The sequence below is a fragment of the Prinia subflava genome, chromosome 16, assembly GCF_021018805.1.
Source record: "Prinia subflava isolate CZ2003 ecotype Zambia chromosome 16, Cam_Psub_1.2, whole genome shotgun sequence".
In the NCBI taxonomy this organism is placed as follows: Eukaryota; Metazoa; Chordata; class Aves; order Passeriformes; family Cisticolidae; genus Prinia; species Prinia subflava.
In genome coordinates this window covers 2,268,373-2,287,214 of record NC_086262.1, presented here as the reverse complement: position 1 = coordinate 2,287,214, position 18,842 = coordinate 2,268,373, and the positions used below count along the sequence as shown (strand labels likewise).

General features: G+C 56.0%; 1 protein-coding gene across 1 annotated transcript; it reads left to right on the top strand.

Moving 5' to 3' along the window:
- The first annotated feature begins 1,377 nt into the window (after nucleotides 1-1,377).
- On the top strand, nucleotides 1,378-4,221 carry LOC134559177 (protocadherin gamma-B5-like). Its single transcript, XM_063413717.1, has one exon. The coding sequence runs from the start codon at nucleotides 1,565-1,567 to the stop codon at nucleotides 4,127-4,129; it is 2,565 nt and encodes an 854-aa protein (XP_063269787.1). The 5' UTR covers nucleotides 1,378-1,564; the 3' UTR covers nucleotides 4,130-4,221.
- Nucleotides 4,222-18,842: the final 14,621 nt, after the last annotated feature.

Below are 18,842 nucleotides of genomic sequence, written 5' to 3'. Positions count from 1 at the left end.
ATGTCTTCCCTATATTAGTACTTGCAGCTTGACACCTCAGTGACTTCCAGGTGCTCTCAGGGATGAACTTTAAGGCCTGAAATCAAGGCCTAGACGACTTCAGTGTGAGCATCTCTGACAACTTGTTGTCTTCTAATCTTTCCTTGCCTTATCTGATTCATAGTTTGGGTGGGGGTTTTTTTGTTGGTTTGTTTGGAGTTTTTTCCATTTTGTTTTTCCTTGATTTATTCTGTATTGGGGTATACTTACTGTTATCAACAAACTATCCTTTTTAAACAATATCTGGTGTGTTCATGTCTCTTTCTCTTGTTGCAGTGGGAGTGGAAGGCAGGAGATATAAGAGTGACTTTGTGTTCTGTTGCTGTTGGGGAAAACAGATGTAAATATGACTTTAGTAGACCTTGCGTCTGTGTGGATAAGAACAGATGATAAAAATGGGGAGGAGATTTACTCAAAGGCAATGGTTTGATGATCCATTCTCTGTTGGGTGACTGCTAATCTTTCAGTATGGTTGTTTATCATTTGGGTGCTTTAGAATCCTTCAGTCCCTTATCATCATGGTGGTGAGCAGACAAATGTACCTCCCTTGTGGGTGTGGCTGCAGTGCATGATCATCTCAGGAGAAATGTGAGCAGTGAGGAGATGGCCACAAGCAGAACCTTGCAGCTGCATGGCGTAGAAGAAGAAGAAGCCAGGGGAGCTCTGTGTGTGAGGCCAGAGGAGAAGTCGGTCATTGCCTTGCTTGTGCTGTGTCCTTCCCCTCTCTAAACTCTTTTAGTGACACCATCGACTGCAGGCAGCTCTTGGGCCAATATCCCAAATGGGCCTGCTACAGTCTCCAGAAGGATCATGGAGGTGATCTGAGGGTTGGAACATCTCTGCTATGCAGAAGGACTGGAGGAGTTTAGGTCTTCAAGAATGGAGAAATTATATCTCTCTGGAGATTTTTCAAATTATCTCCCTTTGTCAATTTTTCAAAGTGTTTATAGAAAATATGTGGAGATCTTTTTTTATACGGACTGGTGGTCATAGGAAAACAGAGAAGTGTTTTTACCTAAAGAAGGAACGTTTTGATTAGGAGAAAGCTTTACAGTGTGTGTTGTGAGAAAATGGAACATATTGTCCAGAGAAGTTTTGGCTATGCCTCCAACATTCAAGTGTACCAGAAATTATTTCTGCTTATGGCGCCAGTCCCCGCGCCAGTCCGGGCCCCCGGAGCGCGGCCATCCGGCGGCTGCAGTGGCGTCGCGGCGCCTCCGGGTGCCGCTGTTGGCCGCCGCCGAGCGGCGCTGGAGCCGCGGCCGCCGCAGCGTCCTGCCCCCGCAGGCTGCTCGCTCGCCCGGCGCCGGCCACAGCGGCAGCGGCAGCGGCAGCGGCAGCGGCGCCGCCGGCAGCGGCAGCGGCAGCGGCGAGAGGCGGCGCTTGTCGGGGAGCAGCGGCGTCCGAGGCGGCCCGAGCGGGCTGTGTGCGCTGCGGCGGGCGCTGCGCTGTGCGGCGAGAGCGGCTGCGAGGGAGGCGCGGCAGCGGCAGGAGGCAGGAGCGCGGCGAGCGCTGGCGGCAGAGAATGGCGGTGAGGCGGCGGCAGAGGCGCGGGCCGGGCGGCGGGCGAGCGCTGCTGGGCGCGGTGCTGCTGTGCGTGTGGTGGCGGGCGGCGGCCGAGCGGGTCCGCTACGCCATCCCCGAGGAGCTGCGCACAGGCTCGCTCGTGGGGCCGCTGGCGCGGGACCTGGGGCTCAGCGCGGACGAGCTGCCGGCGCGCAAGATGCGGCTGAGCGAGGAGAAGCAATACTTCAGTGTGAATGAGGAGAACGGGAACCTGTACGTGAACGAGAGGCTGGACCGGGAGGAGATGTGTGGCGAGTCGGCGACCTGCTCCGTCAGCTTCGAGGTGGTGGTGCACAACCCGTTGAACATTTTTCATGTCGAGGTGCTCATCGAGGATGTGAACGACAATTCCCCGACCTTCAGCAAGGCTGCTCTGGACCTCGAGATTGATGAATGGACGCTTCCGGGTGCTCGCTTTCCGCTGGAGATGGCCGGAGATGCAGACACAGGAAGCAACTCGCTGCTGACTTACCAACTAACCGGCGACTCATCGTTCTCACTGTCGATGCAGGAAAAGCCGGGTGGAAAGAAGCAGCCGGAATTAGTCCTGGAGAGAGCTTTGGACCGGGAGAAGCAGAACTCCTTTGAGCTGGTGCTGACAGCAGTGGATGGCGGGGACCCCGCCAGGTCCGGGACAGTCCAGGTTTACATCAATGTCACAGATGCCAACGACAACCCGCCCGTGTTCAGCAAAACCATCTACGAGGCGCGAGTGGCGGAGAATCTTCCTGTGGGGTCTCTGGTGCTGCAGGTGAGGGCGACGGATGCGGACGCGGGCTCGAACGGGCGAGTGTCCTACTCCTTTGGTCGCGTCCCGGACGCCTTTAGGGCGTTGTTCACTATCGACAGTGAGAGCGGGGAAATCAGGACAGCGGGTCCCCTCGATTTTGAGGACAAGAGCAAATACATCTTCGGTCTGGAGGCGAGAGATGGCGGCGGGCTCACCAGTCATTGCGAAGTGCAGATCGACATTACAGACGAGAATGACAACGCGCCCGAGATCACCATTCTGTCACTGTCGAGTCCTGTGCCCGAGGATGCCCCAGCCGGCACCGTGGTGGCCCTGTTGAAAGTGCGGGACAGAGACTCGGGCGAGAACGGTCAGGTGTCGTGCGAGCTGTCGGGGGAGGCGCCGCTGTCGGTCGTGGCGTCGTCGGGCGGCTCGTACAAGGTGGTGACGGCGAGCGCGCTGGACCGCGAGCAGGCGGCCGAGCAGCGCGTGACGGTGGTGGCCCGGGACCGGGGCAGGCCGGCGCTGCGGAGCAGCAGGGAGCTGGTGCTGGAGGTGTCGGACGTGAACGACAACGCGCCGGTGTTCGAGGAGGCGGCGTACAGCGCGTACGTGGCGGAGAACAACGCGGCGGGCGCGCTGGTGGTGCGCGTGCAGGCGCGGGACGCGGACGCGGGCGCCAACGGGCGCGTGAGCTACTGGCTGGCGGGCGGCAGCGCGGGCGCGGCGGGCGCGGCGCCGCCGGTGTCGGTGGAGGCGCGGAGCGGCGCGCTGTACGCGCAGCGCTCCTTGGACTACGAGCAGTGCCGCGAGTTCTGGGTGGCGGTGCGGGCGCAGGACGGCGGCGCGCCGGCGCGCAGCTCCACGGCCACGGTGCGCGTGTTCGTGCTGGACCGCAACGACAACGCGCCGCGGGTGCTGTGGCCGGCGGCGGCGGCAGCGCCAGGAGAGGCTGTGGCGGGAGGGGCGGCGCCGCCTTTCGAGGTGGTTCCGCGTTCGGCCGAGGCCGGCTACGTGGTGGCCAAGGTGGTGGCGGTGGACGCGGACGCGGGGCGCAACGCGTGGCTGTCGTACGAGCTGGTGCAGGCGTCGGAGCCGGCGCTGTTCCGCGTGGGGCTGCACAGCGGCGAGGTGCGCACGGCGCGCGCCGTGTCCGAACGGGACGCGGCCAAGCAGCGCGTGGTGGCCGTGGTGAAGGACCACGGGCAGCCGGCGCTGTCGGTCACGGCCACGCTGCACGTGGTGCTGGCCGAGAGCTTGCAGGAGGCGCTGCCGGAGCTGAGCGAGCGGGCGGCGGGCGGCGAGGCGGCGGCGGCCGAGCTGCAGTTCTACCTGGTGCTGGCGCTGGCGCTGCTGTCGGCGCTCTTGGTGCTGAGCGTGGCGCTCTTGGTGCTGGCGCGGCTGCGCCGGGCCGGGCCGCCCGCCGTGCTGCGCTGCCTGGGCGCGCAGCGCTTCTCGGTGGCCGGCGCCGCCTTCCCGGCCGACTTCTGCGAGGGCACCTTGCCCTACTCCTACAACCTGTGCGTGGCGGCGCCGGCCCGCGCCGTGCCCGAGGGCGCTTGGCCGCCGCCGCCGGTGCCCGTCCTGTCTGCGGAGGAGCTGCTGGGCGGGGATTCGTGCGAGAAGCCCGGCCTGAGCAGTGAGCTCGTCGCGGGAGAGCCGCCCGCCAATGCCGATGCACCGCAGGTGTGTAAAGCGTCAGCTCTTTCTCTTTTTAAGGCTTTCCTAAAGGTCGTCCCCTTTGCCCTGATTATCTCTTCAAGTATCAGTTTGCAGTCTTTACCTGTGTTCTAGTGTGGCGTTGGAAATTTTTGATTTCTCCTTTGTAACATCTTCAGCTTAACACCTTTGACTGTAGCTCCCCTTTGAGGTAGTAGCAGTGCTTTTTCATATTTCACGGTGTCTTTTTTTTTTTCTTTTTTTTTTCTTTTTTCCTTTTTTTTTTCTTCCTGAGTTTCCCTTTCCTTTTCCTTGGTGCATTAAAATGGTGACGGGACCATCCCCCGTCAATGGAGAGGAGGAAGGACTTGGTTCCTCACGGATCAAAAGTTCAGCTACTCGGGGGAGGTTTTGTTGTCAAGACTTGAGCTCTACACATTAGGATATGTTAGCAGTCTTGCGAGCAGATCCGTATTCTGTGGAAGGAGAAGGGCTGATTGTGCATGACGGAGTCGGGGAAAAAGAGAAAGGCATGACAAGCGGTATTGGAGATTTTTCCTTCCTGACTGACTTCTTCAGAAAGAGTGTGCTTGGAAAAGGAGTAGAGCTTTACACAAGCCCGTTCGTTAAAATTTATTGTGTTCCTATTAGAATCGGAAAGGAAACCTGTGTGAAAAGTTCCGGTTTTCATCCTCAGTGAAAAGAGATTTTCTCCCGTTTTGTGGCGAAATGCGGCACTTGTCCTATTTGGCTTCCTTTTTGTGGCTGGCAGTTCCCTCTCTTCGGCTCTTTATGATCTGTATTTTATACAGTGGTGGGAGTGTTGAATGATTTGTGTTTCAGAGAATTTGTTTTCTACTCTCTCTCCACTGAGAGAGTTTAGGGAATTTAATAAGACTCGGGTATATCGAGAACGGCAAATTGTTACAATTCTGTTTACTAGGATCGACATCTGAGATACCAAAGGGGTCACATATCAGGGAGATGAGCCAAGCGACGGTTTCGGCACTTGAGTCAATCCCATTTGCACAGTCATTAATGGTCAGCAGCGTTTCGAGAGGGCAGCTGTACATTTGTTCTGCAATTGTTTCTCTAATTGTTTTCTTGAAAATACAGAAGAAGAAATACACAGATGAACAGTTTACAGACGATCTTCAATGCTTTACACACTGATTTCAGAATAAAAGGAAACCTGAAACGACTTGATTTGATGTAAATCTCTATAAACTAAGGAACTGCTAGGTTTATCTTAGGAAGGGATATCAAAGATCTGAAGCCGTGAAATTTTCTTTGAGTGTTGTAGCTGCATCTGTATTTGTAGTTGTAATTCAATTCTGTAACAATTAGCTCTTTAACTTCAGTAATTGTACAATTGCTCGTCTCGCTTGAGTTAACGAACCTGATAGCTCTGTTTATTCGGGATGCGGTATCATCCCGTTTCTCCCTGACAGCCTGTTGCTGAAGATGCTTTTAAACAAAAAGGAGAAGACTAATAAAAAGCTACAGGGTTAAATACAGAAAATGTGTTTTATTTTACATAAAATAGCACTAGTAAGTCATTGGTTTCCCATACAGTAAAAGAGCCACTCCCAAGGAATGCCTTTGCCTTCCTCCCGATCGTGATGCCCTGGAGGGTCAAAGCAGAGATCGGCTGGAGAAATGGGGAGGCAGGAGATGGGCGCTGGACGAAAAGCGGCGTCTCCCTGGCGCCTGTCCCCTGTGTGTGGCAGGGCCGGGCGGGCAGCGCCGGGCAGCGCTCGGTGCCTGCAGTGCCGGGAGGAGGCTGCGGGCGCCGCTGTTGACCGAGAGGAGCGAGAGGGAGAGCGGAGCGCTGCCGGCAGCCCCGCCCGCTGCGGATCGGCTCGCTCGGCTGCTCGCTCCGTGTCCGAGCGTGCGGGCCGCGATCGTGCCCGCGGTGCCGGTGCATTCTGCAGCCAGGGAGCGGCAGCAGCGCAGGGTGCAGAAGCTGAGAGCACTGAGCGGCAGCGGGAGTTGGATCGGCGCTGTTGCGGTGCCGGAGGTGGCGCGGCGGAGATGAGCGCGGCGGGGAGGCGCTGGGGCCGGCGGCAGCGAGCTCTGCTCTGGGCCGTGCTGCTGGCGGCGTGGGAGGCGGCGTGGGGGCAGCTGCGCTACTCGGTGCCCGAGGAGATGCCCAAGGGCTCGTTCGTGGGCGATGTGGCCAAGGACCTGGGGCTGCAGCTGCCGGCGCTAAGCGATCGCGGAGTGCGCATCCTGAACAAAGGTAGGACGCAGTATTTCTCTCTGCACGGGAAGACGGGATATTTAGTGACGGCAGAGAGGATCGACAGAGAGCAGCTGTGCGAGCGTGTGCAGCAGTGCGTGCTGCGCTGTGAGCTGATAGTGGAGGGGGAAATGAAGTTTTATGAAATAGAAGTGGAAATCACGGACATTAATGACAACTCGCCCAGCTTCAAGGAAGTTGAGCTGGAAGAGAGAATGAGCGAGATGACAGCCCCGGGGTCGCGGTTTCCCCTGGCCGAGGCTCACGACCCGGACTCGGGCCGGAATTCCCTGCAGAGCTACGAGCTGAGCGGTGACGAGCACTTCTCGCTGGCCGTGCAGGCGGGCCCCGGCGGCGATCAGCGTCCCGAGCTGGTGCTGGCCAAGGCGCTGGACCGCGAGGAGGCGGCGTTTCACGAGCTGGTGCTGAGGGCGAGCGACGGCGGCGATCCGGCACGGACGGGCACGGCTCGGATCCGCGTGACGGTGCTGGACGCGAACGACAACGCGCCCGTGTTCAGCCAGGCGGAGTACACGGTGCGTGTGCCCGAGGACGTGCCCGTGGGCTCCGTCCTCGTCACCGTCACGGCTACGGATGCCGACGAAGGGCTGTACGGACACGTGAAATACTCGTTTAAAAAAGTAACAGAACGAGCCTCAAAGATATTCGATCTGGACTCTGAGAGTGGAGCGATCACTCTGTTGCAAAATCTGGACTTTGAGGAAGGCGATTCTTACGAAATGGACGTGCAGGCACGGGACAGCGGAGGCCTTTTCGACACTGCAAAAGTGGAGATCACCGTCACAGACATCAACGACAACACACCAGTGATTTCTGTACGGTCAGCGCTGAGTGAGATTTCTGAGGATGCCCCATCGGGGACAGTGGTTGCCCTGCTACATGTGGAGGACCGGGACTCGGGGGCCAATGGCGAGGTGCGGTGCTCGCTCGTTGGGGACGTCCCATTCCAACTAAGGAGCTCACACAGCAGTTACTACAGCGTGGTGACATCGAGAGAGCTGGACCGCGAGCAGGTGTCGGAGTACAACGTGACAGTGCGGGCGGCCGACGGCGGGTCGCCGGCGCTGCAGAGCAGCGCGGTGCTGGCGCTGCGGGTGCTGGACGTGAACGACAACGCGCCCGTGTTCGAGCAGGAGCGCTACAGCGCTCGTCTGGCGGAGAACAACGCGGCGGGCGCGCTGGTGCTGACGGTGCGCGCCACGGACGCGGACTGGGGGCAGAACGCGCGCGTGCGGTACCGGCTGCGGGAGGGGCGGGTGCGGGGCGCGCCGCTGTCGTCGTACGTGTCGGTGCAGGCGGAGACGGGCGCGCTGTACGCGCTGCGCTCCTTGGACTACGAGCAGGTGCGCGAGCTGCAGCTGTGGGTGCGTGCGGAGGACGGCGGCGCGCCGGCGCTGAGCAGCAACGTGTCGGTGCGGCTGCTGATCGTGGACGAGAACGACAACGCGCCGCAGGTGCTGTACCCGGCTTCGGCGGCGGCGGCGGCGGCGGCGGGCTCGGGCGCTGCGTGGTCGGGCGTGGAGCTGGCGCCGCGCTGGGCGGAGGCCGGCGCGCTGGTGGCCAAGGTGGTGGCGGTGGACGCGGACGCGGGGCAGAACGCGTGGCTGTCGTACGAGCTGGCCAAGGCGACGGAGCCGGGGCTGTTCCGCGTGGGGCTGCACAGCGGCGAGGTGCGCACGGCGCGCTCGCCGCTGGCCCGCGACGCGGCGCGCCACAGCCTGGTGGTGGTGGTGAAGGACCACGGGCGGCCGGCGCTGTCGGCCACGGCCACGCTGAGCGTGGTGCTGGCCGAGAGCGTGGCCGAGCTGCTGGCCGAGCTGGGCAGCGCGGCCGAGGCGGCGGCGCCGGGCGAGGCGGCCGGCAGCCTGACGCGCTGGCTGGTGCTGGCCGTGGCCGCCGTGTCGTGCCTCTTCGTCGCCTTCCTGCTGCTGCTGCTGGCGCTGCGCCTGCGCCGCTGGCGCCGCCGGCAGCTGCTGCCGCCCGCCAGCGGCGCCTTGCGCGGCGTGCCCGTGTCGCACTTCGTGGGCATCGACGGCGTGCGCGCCTTCCTGCAGTCCTACTCGCACGACGTGTCGCTCACGGCCGACTCGCGCAAGAGCCAGCTGCGCTTCTCGGGCGCCAGCTGCTGCGACACCCTCCCGGCCCGGCCGCTGCCCGACGAGCCCGCGCCGCTGCTCGGGCAGGAGGATGTGGCCGCCTCCCTCCCCGCCGATCCCTCCGCTCCCTCGGTGAGTTTCTCTGCCCACATTTTCTCCGCTCGGCTTTGTCCCGATGCTCCCCTTTTCCCGCCGTGTTCCCTGGCTTGCATAGGAGACTTTGCTGAAAAGCGAGGTCGAGTTTCCTTTGGTAATGTTCTGAGTGCTGGTGCCCGTTGCCTTATTTGTGTGACCATGGGCTCCTGTACCTTCCACGTGGGGAAGATGGAAGGCGGGAGAAGGCTGCTGCTGGCAGGCTGTTCGTTAGGTCCCATGTCTGGGTATTTTTCAGGTTCCTTGTATTTTTCCCCTGTGTCATCTGTGCTGTGTAGAATCTGTGCTCCTGTTAGTTTTAGATCTTCTGAACGGCTGTATCACATTATAAGGAAATACATCTTTTTAGCGGGCTTATGTGTCTAGCTAATTTCACATGTAGTTGAATAGGTTGAAAATGTGTTGAACAAAATGTAGATGGGCTTGTGTGGAACTGTGTGCCTTTCTCATTCTCCATGGTACATATTGGAGGTCAGCAGGAAATGGCTTTGTGTCATCCATGCTTTGGTCTCTGTCCTCAGCTGAGGATTGGTCCAGGCAACGAGTGTTCCTTGATGATGTCTGCCTGTTCTGAAGATGAAGGATCCTCTTGCAGCTGTGACTCGTTGCAAAGCCTGAGGGTGGCTCTATGTGGAGGAGGAAATGCAGAAAGTGTTGGCAGAACTGTTTTCATTTTTCTTGTTTTTTAAGGTAGAGCTATGTCAAATGGAGCTGGATGTGCCTTGGCTATGAAATATTTAGCATGGGAAAGGAATTGCGTGGGTGGGAAGGGAGAGATTCAAGGTGCAGCAGGAGATCGAAGGTGGGCACAGTTCCCCCTGTGCAGATATTCACTGACTCAGTGTCTCCCTAAAGACTGCTGGGCTTCTCCTTTTAGACCTCTCGAGTCTCTTGACAGGACTTCAGGGAGCAGGCAAATGCAGCTTCCATGGTACAGAGAAGTAGAGAGAGCTGTGTGAGATTGGTGGTGTGAAGAGAAGTGGTCTGGGGAGCTGGGCCTCCCCTGTCAGGTGTTTTTAAGAGATGTGGGTGGAAGAAGGGCAGGGATGATGTGAAGGGTGTGAAATTCGAGTCGTGTGAGCTGTGCATGAATGTCTGCTGAAAGACTGCAGGGAATGATTTCCTCCATTCCCTGTCCAGTTCCTGTCTCTAGGATGAAGCAATGTGAGGTTTTTCTTCCCCAAGTCATTGTCTAGAAGATATGTATTCCATCTGCATGGAGAACCCTGGGAGGTTCTTACTAAGTATTTGCACACCATCATAATTGTGTCACTTAAAATCTTAATGATGTATCTATGAAAGATGCCATATGGGAAGAGCGATTTGTGTGTTTGGGGCCAATAAATGAAGTTATTTTTCATCTACTCTGAGTTCTATAATCCAGAAGAGTGTTGGGAGCTCTTCAGTTCTACAGGTGGTGACCTGAAGATGGTTCTTTCATGTTTGTAAGTGAGAAGAGAGACACTTTCATTGACATGTATCTTTAAAATATCTCTGTAAGAAGTGCTTTTTCTTGTCCCATGGGTAGGGTGAGCAGTCAAATCTTATCCATGGTCAGGAGATGCAGTCAGAGCAACTTTCCTTTTGGTGGAGTCTCTCTAAATTGTGAAGATCTGTGATAACCCTGTGAGCTGTGCAGGGGTAGGGGGAGTGTTGGGGGGGTGGTGTGTGAGGAGGCCCTGGTGGAGACATGGCCTGTGTTTTGTTGATGCCCAGGGCTATTGCTGGCCTTCTGAACATGAGTCAGGAGGAGTCTCCTGATTTTATCTTGTGTGGTTTGGACTGCAATGGCCTGGTTTGGGTTTGGTATTCTTGTGCATGCAGGGTGGCAGTGACACATCTTGTGAGGAGTGCATGTGCTGAAGAACGGTGATGTTGCCTCTGAGCTGCTCCTTGGATGGCTGGGTCTGTGACAGAGCTGGTAACAATTTATGGCCTATCTAAGGTTTTACACTTGTTCCAATAATTTGGAGGAACAGAATAATCTCAGTTGTGATGCCTGGGATCTGAGAAGCTGTGCACACAACTTTTCTTCTACTGATGTCTGTAGGCAAAATTTGCTTTGATGTTACGTTTGGACAGAGAGAAGTCTGTCTGTCCAGAGACAGGGCCGGTGCTGGAGTTCACTGTGATGGAGTTCAAAATGAATGAATGAACTGTGTCAAGTTCTATTTGTCCTAGTAGATGAGGCCCACAGCTGTGGTTCCAAGGTTTTTCTTTCTCTTACTGTCCAAGGAAATGACTGTGTCTGGTCTATGTATCAAGCCCTTGGGTGAGGCCTCCTGTGCATTTGCAACAACTGATTGTCATGCATTGTGTCTATACTACAGTTGACAGAATCTGAAATGTGATGCCACGATTGATACTCTTCTGGTGTTTTCCCATCCTTGTATGGGTCGTTTAAGTTTATTTTTTGGATTTTTTTTTAATTTGTGTTGGCTGAGTTTGTTTGCTGGTTTTCTTGTCAAGGATTAAAGCTCATCCTCATTGTGCCTGGCAATCCTGCAACCTCCAAAACATGGAATTATCCAGTAGGGAGAGTATCTCTCCTCCATACTTTGAAGATCTACATGTAATTAGAGAATCAGGGAAACACAAAATCATAAATCGGTTTGTGTTGAAAGGGATTTTAAAGATCTTCTTTTTCCAATTCTTCTGCCATGGGCAGGGACATCTTCCAGCAGACCAGGTTGCTCAGAGCCCCACCCAGCCTGACCTTGACTATTTCATTAAAGAAATACAACTTCATATATAAATGTTTCCCCAAGGAGTTGTTTTCTCTGTGACCAACATTTTTTGAACATGTTGATGCTGAGCCTAAAGGCTGTGAATGCAGAGTGAGGAGGGTGAGAGCTCAGTTCTGTGCCAGGAAAATCGGTGAATCCGTGTGGGTTTGGCTGAGCAATGGTTTGATTTCTTGCTTGGTGCCAAAGCCAGTGCCATTTCTGTTCTGTTCTGATCCTGGTTTCTCTGTCATGAAACACAGTGAGAGTTCTCAACGGGAACATTTTCCACAGTGACCCTTCATGTAGAATTCTTGTGTAGAACAGCCAATGAATCCTGTGTGAAACCTCCATTATCCATCTGTATCTCTATGTAAGGTTGTGATATTGAGTTTCTTCATAGTTGTAATTACACGCTTTTTCAGGCCTTTGTTTCCAGGTTAGGTTGCAGCACATTTCTCCAATTGTGGTCAGTACTTTTAAATTTGAAACAGTGACTGTTGTTTTTCAGCAAATCCTTACTTCAGCCACCTAGGAGAGAATTGTGTGTGGGGGAAATAGGAAGAATAGGAAGCAGAAGCAAAGAGAATCTCTTCTAAATTATCAGAAGGTTGAACTTGAGAAAGAGGCCAGTGAGAAGCTGTTTCAAGTGGTGGTTTCATAACTGTGTAAGGTGAGCAGTAGAAAGAGTTGCTGAGGAGACGAGTAATTCTTCAAATGAGGTCCCCTATGCTGCTGTGCAGTGTGAGTGTTTAGGGTCACACTTGCAGCTTGAGACCTTAGTGTCACCTAGGTGCTCTGAATTCTAAGGCCAGAAATCACGGCCTAGAAGACTTCACTGTGAGCTTCTCTAAAAACTTGTCTTCTAACCTTTCCTTGATTTTCCTGATTCATGTTTTAGTGTTTCTGCATTTTTGTTGGGTTTTCTTTCCATTTTGTGTTTCCTTGATTTTCTCTGTATGTGGGTATACTTACTACTATCAACAACCTATCTTTTTTAGCAATATCTGGTGTGTTCATATCTCTTGCTGTTGTTGCAGTGGGAGTGGCAGGCAGGAGATATGAGAGTGACTTTGTGTTCTGTTACTGCTGGTAAAAATAGATGTAATTACAACTTTAGTAGATGTTACGTCATTCATTAAAGATCACGAGATAAAGATGAGGAGGAGATTCCCTCTAAGCCAATGGTTTGATGATCCATTCTCTGTTGGGTGACTGCTGATCTTTCAGTGTGGTTGTTTATCATTTGGGTGCTTTAGAGTCCTTCAGTCCCTTATCATCATGGTGGTGAGCAGACAAATGTACCTCCCTTGTGGGTGTGGCTGCAGTGCATGATCATCTCAGGAGAAATGTGAGCAGTGAGGAGATGGCCACAAGCAGAACCTTGCAGCTGCATGGCGTAGAAGAAGAAGCCAGGGGAGCTCTGTATGTGAGGCCAGAGGAGAAGTCGGTCATTGCCTTGCTTGTGCTGTGTCATAGCTAACACAGCCTGTGCCTGCTGGAGTCCAGTGGGATTGGAGTTGCTTGTGCAGAGCCAGTGAGACCTACAAAATGTTCTTGCATGTGTTGACTTCTCTGTGTTTCTCCCTCTTGCAGTGCTTGTTGTCATGAGCTCCAGCCCAGCGTGTCTGATCTGCTGTGGAAGGTGTCCTCTGTGCCAGCTGGGCCAGTGCAGGTGGAGTTCCCACACACAGCTGGGATGTTTCCAGGTGGAAAGAGGAAGGGTTTCCTAAGCACATGTGTGCTCCCCCAGGAACACTTTGTGTGTGGTGTAAAAATGCAGAAGCATCTGTGCTGCAGTGGTCAAAGTGCAGAGTGGCCACCCAGCCCCGCCAAGGTTTCCATGAACAGAGCAGTCTCAGGGTTGCTGTTCCCTGAGATTCTCCTCGCGTTTGCTTTTCCCCAAGGTAATAAATCTTTCGAGTTTCTCTTGCCCAAAAGATTTCACGCCTCACCCAGAGAAGACAAGCTGACTCCGCCAGTGCATGTTTCAAAGGTTGTTTATTCTTTCATTATCTCTCAATTCTTTCTCAGCTCTGCAAGACATCTCCAGCAGAGCAGGACATGCAGCAGATGGTGGCGGATCAGAGGGTCCTGGACCTTATGTACGGTACCCTTGACCCAGCCACCATCCACAATGATCTTCTTATGTACAAAATTTTGCCAATACCTACTACCCATGGTTACATGTAATTTCTACTCTAAACCAATCCTTGTGATACAACTCAGCAGAAAATGGGGGAAAAGAACAAGAACAAGGAGGACAGGACTACTCCCCAATTCCTCCATCTTGCCTCTTCAAGCCCATATACTAAAAATCCTAGATTCTACATTTACACTCTGTGATAAACTAGCTACTACTTATTTTGAATTCTCTCAGCTTGTGATTCTTCATACAATGTGGGCATTCACTCCCGTAGACAGGGATCAGAAGCAGTGTCCTCCTGGGCTCTATGTGAGGCTGGCTGACCCCCTTGTACAGATCCCAGATCCCCTGTCCAGTCTCCAAAACCTCCAGGGTGGTCAGAGGAGTGTCCTGGACTCCGACAGAGCAGGGGCCAGTGGGAGAACGTGTGCAGTGTCCCCCACATAATGACCCAGAGGAACGTGCTGGGCAATCATCTGGAGGCTGTTAAATGGCTGAGGAACAGGCAGGAAAGTCACCCCCAAAGAGTTCTAGGCAGTAGCTCAATGTGCAGGTGGAAAGCAGTGACTGGTGTTGTTCCTCAAGGGTCCTTACTGGGACCAGAACTGTTTCGAACCTTCATGGACAATGGGATTGAGAGCACCTGGAGAGAATTTGCAGCTGACACCAATTTGAGTTGATTCTTGAGAGGGCAGAGATGCCAGTGAGGGATGGGCTGGAGAAGTGTCCCCGTGGATCCATCATGAAGATGCAGAGGGCAAAAGTCAACGTCCTGCCTGACAAGTCGAGGGAGGTTCTTTACCCCCTCTAAAATGTTTTTGTGAGTGCCTGGACTGCATGTAGTTGGTGGGCCAATATCCAAAAAGGAAATGCTAGAGTCCCCAGAAGGATCATGGAAGTGCTCTGAGGGTTGGAACATCTCTGCTCTGCAGAAGGACTGAAGGAGTTTAGGTCTTCAAGCATGGAGAAATGATACCTCTGTGTAGACTTTTCAAAATACTTTGCTTTATGAATTACAAATATACTTATAGGAAATATGGACTTGTAACAAGAGGTCTTGTTACAAGGACTGGTGGTCATAGGAGAGCAGACAAGTTTTTTTACCCAAAAGAAGGGAAGTTTTGGAGAGAGCTTCACAGTGTGGGTTGTGACAAAATGGAACATATTGTCCAGAGAAGTTTTGTATATGCTTCAAAAGTTCAAATCTAGGAATAATTGTTCCTACTTATGGCAGAGGTGTGGATTAAATGAGCCTTAAAGAAAAGTTTCAGTTGGAAACTGAAAGTATTGTTTAGCTCTATAAAAGACCCAGCAGTGCTTTGCACAATCCTTTGTGAGGAGCTCAGATATGGAGATGCAAATGAATAAACTTTCATGAGTCAGAAAAAAAAAAAAGAGTTTATGTTATTCTGCTATCTTGGCAGAAGGGTTGCTTAGAGTGCTTTAGGTTGATCTATATCTCAGATTAATTTGTCCCAGGTTATGAAGGGACAATTCAAGAGATATGACAAAGTGCGAAAAACCTCTTGACGTCTTCCCTGTTTTATCGTTTATTGCTCCTGTTGATGCGCCGCGGTTTCATTAGAGAGCAGCTGAATTCCATTTTTTAATGCCCTGCTATGAATGTTTGCTTCTGACTGTTCAGTGTGACTCGAAAGAATGCTCTAAAAGCACCGGCACGCACATTTGAGATAGAAAGGCCCTGGAGTCGAATGAAGCAAGAGCTTCTGCGCTTGCTGTGTGCAGCGGAGCGGAGACCCCGGTGCCGGTGCAGCCCGGTCCCCGCGCCAGTCCGGGCCCCCGGAGCGCGGCCATCCGGCGGCTGCAGTGGCGTCGCGGCGCCTCCGGGTGCCGCTGTTGGCCGCCGCCGAGCGGCGCTGGAGCCGCGGCCGCCGCAGCGTCCTGCCCCCGCAGGCTGCTCGCTCGCCCGGCGCCGGCCACAGCGGCAGCGGCAGCGGCAGCGGCGAGAGGCGGCGCTTGTCGGGGAGCAGCGGCGTCCGAGGCGGCCCGAGCGGGCTGTGTGCGCTGCGGCGGGCGCTGCGCTGTGCGGCGAGAGCGGCTGCGAGGGAGGCGCGGCAGCGGCAGGAGGCAGGAGCGCGGCGAGCGCTGGCGGCAGAGAATGGCGGTGAGGCGGCGGCAGAGGCGCGGGCCGGGCGGCGGGCGAGCGCTGCTGGGCGCGGTGCTGCTGTGCGTGTGGTGGCGGGCGGCGGCCGAGCGGGTCCGCTACGCCATCCCCGAGGAGCTGGGCACAGGCTCGCTCGTGGGGCCGCTGGCGCGGGACCTGGGGCTCAGCGCGGACGAGCTGCCGGCGCGCAAGCTGCGGCTGAGCGAGGAGAAGCAATACTTCAGTGTGAATGAGGAGAACGGGAACCTGTACGTGAACGAGAGGCTGGACCGGGAGGAGATGTGCGGCGCTTCTGAGATCTGTTCCGTCAGCTTCGAGGTGGTGGTGCACAACCCGCTGAACGTTTTCCATGTTGATGTGACGATCGAGGACGTGAATGACAACTCCCCGACCTTCAGAAAGGCTGCTCTGGACCTGGAGATCGGTGAATTAATCCCTCCCGGTGCTCGTTTTCCGCTGGAGACTGCACGAGACGTAGACGCAGGAAGCAACTCGCTGCTCACTTATGAACTCACCACGAACCCGTGCTTCAGTTTGGCCCTAAAGGAGAAGCCCGGTGGAAGCAAGCAGCCAGAATTGGTGCTGGAGAGAGCTCTGGACCGGGAGAAGCAGAGCTCCATTGAATTGGTGCTGACAGCAGTGGATGGCGGGGAACCGACGAGGTCCGGGACTGTCCAGATTCGCATCAATGTCACAGATGCCAATGACAACCCACCGGTGTTCAGCAAAAGTGTCTACAATGCGCGCGTGGCAGAGAATCTGCCCGTTGGTTCGCTCGTGCTGCGGGTATGGGCCACGGATGTGGATGCGGGCTCCAACGGGCGAGTGTCCTACTCCTTCGGCAACGTCCCAGACGCCGTCAGGGAGTTGTTCACTGTCGACAGTGAGAGCGGGGAGATCAGGACAGCGGGGGTCCTCGATTTTGAGGCCGAGAGTAAATACATCTTCGTCCTGGAGGCGAGAGATGGCGGCGGGCTCACCAGTCACTGCGAAGTGCAAATCGACATTACAGACGAGAATGACAACGCGCCCGAGATCACGGTTCTGTCCCTCTCGAGTCCTGTGCCCGAGGACGCTCCGGTCGGCACCGTGGTGGCCCTGCTGAAAGTGCGGGATCGGGACTCGGGCGAGAACGGTCAGGTGTCGTGCGAGCTGTCGGGCGAGGCGCCGCTGTCGGTCGTGGCGTCGTCGGGCGGCTCGTACAAGGTGGTGACGGCGAGCGCGCTGGACCGCGAGCAGGCGGCCGAGCAGCGCGTGACGGTGGTGGCCCGGGACCGGGGCAGGCCGGCGCTGCGGAGCAGCAGGGAGCTGGTGCTGGAGGTGTCGGACGTGAACGACAACGCGCCGGTGTTCGAGGAGGCGGCGTACAGCGCGTACGTGGCGGAGAACAACGCGGCGGGCGCGCTGGTGGTGCGCGTGCAGGCGCGGGACGCGGACGCGGGCGCCAACGGGCGCGTGAGCTACTGGCTGGCGGGCGGCAGCGCGGGCGCGGCGGGCGCGGCGCCGCCGGTGTCGGTGGAGGCGCGGAGCGGCGCGCTGTACGCGCAGCGCTCCTTGGACTACGAGCAGTGCCGCGAGTTCTGGGTGGCGGTGCGGGCGCAGGACGGCGGCGCGCCGGCGCGCAGCTCCACGGCCACGGTGCGCGTGTTCGTGCTGGACCGCAACGACAACGCGCCGCGGGTGCTGTGGCCGGCGGCGGCGGCAGCGCAAGGAGAGGCTGCGGCGGGAGGGGCGGCTCCGCCTTTCGAGGTGGTTCCGCGTTCGGCCGAGGCCGGCTACGTGGTGGCCAAGGTGGTGGCGGTGGACGCGGACGCGGGGCGCAACGCGTGGCTGTCGTACGAGCTGGTGCAGGCGTCGGAGCCGGCGCTGTTCCGCGTGGGGCTGCACAGCGGCGAGGTGCGCACGGCGCGCGCCGTGTCCGAGCGGGACGCGGCCAAGCAGCGCGTGGTGGCCGTGGTGAAGGACCACGGGCAGCCGGCGCTGTCGGCCACGGCCACGCTGCACGTGGTGCTGGCCGAGAGCTTGCAGGAGGCGCTGCCGGAGCTGAGCGAGCGGGCGGCGGGCGGCGAGGCGGCGGCGGCCGAGCTGCAGTTCTACCTGGTGCTGGCGCTGGCGCTGCTGTCGGCGCTCTTGGTGCTGAGCGTGGCGCTCTTGGTGCTGGCGCGGCTGCGCCGGGCCGGGCCGCCCGCCGTGCTGCGCTGCCTGGGCGCGCAGCGCTTCTCGGTGGCCGGCGCCGCCTTCCCGGCCGACTTCTGCGAGGGCACCTTGCCCTACTCCTACAACCTGTGCGTGGCGGCGCCGGCCCGCGCCGTGCCCGAGGCGGCTTGGCCGCCGCCGCCGGTGCCCGTCCTGTCTGCGGAGGAGCTGCTGGGCGGTGATTGCTGCGAGAAGCCCGGCCTGAGCAGTGAGCTCGTCGTGGGAGAGCCGCCCGCCGATGTCGATGCACCGCAGGTCTGTAAAGCGTGATCTCTTTCTCCTTTTGAGCTTTTCCTAAAGGTCGCCCCTTTTCCCCTGGTTTTCTTTGGTGACGCCAATTTCACGTCTTTTTCTGTGTTTGTTTAGCGTCGGAAAGTTTTGATTTCTCTTTGGTAATATCTTCAGCTGAAATGCTTTGACTGTAGCTCCCGTTTGAGGTAGTAGAAGTGCTTTTCCGTATTTCCCGGTGTCTTGTTTGTGTGAGTTTCACTTTCCTGTCTCCGTAGTAGATTGAAATGAGGAAGGGACCATCCCGCGTCGAAGGACAGCAGCAAGGACTTGGTTCCTTAGGGATCAAAGGTTAATCTTCATGGGATGGGTTTTGTTGTCGAGACTTGAGCTCGATAAATTGGAATGTATTAGCAATATGAAATCAGATCCGTATTCTGTGGAAGGAGAAGGGCTGATTCTGCATGACGGAGTCGGGGGAAAAGAGAAAAGCCATGACACCTTTGTTGGAAATTTTTCCTTCCTTCCTGATTTCTTAGGAAAGGGTGTACTTGGAACAGGAGTAGAGCTTTACACAAGCCCGTTCGTTAAAATTTGTTGTGTCCCTATTAGGTTCAGAAAGGAAACGTGTGAAAAGTTCTGGGGTCCATCCTCAGTGAAAAAAGATTTTCTCCCGTTTTGTGGGGAAATGCGGCAGTTGTCCTATTTGGCTCCCTTTTTGTTGCTGGCAGTTCCTCAGTTTTGCTCTTTCTGACCTTTATTTCTCACAGAGGTGAGAGTGTTGAATGATTTGTGTTTCAGCGAGGTTTTTTCCCATTTTCTTTACTTTGAGAGTTTTTGGAATTTAGTACAACTCGGATATATCGAGAACTGCAAATTTTTGCAGTTCTGTTTGCTAGGATAGACATCTAGAATACG

Coding starts and splice junctions, on each gene's coding strand:
- LOC134559177 (XM_063413717.1), top strand. CDS start 1,565: ATGGCGGTGAGGCGGCGGCAGAGGCGCGGGCCGGGCGGCGGGCGAGCG.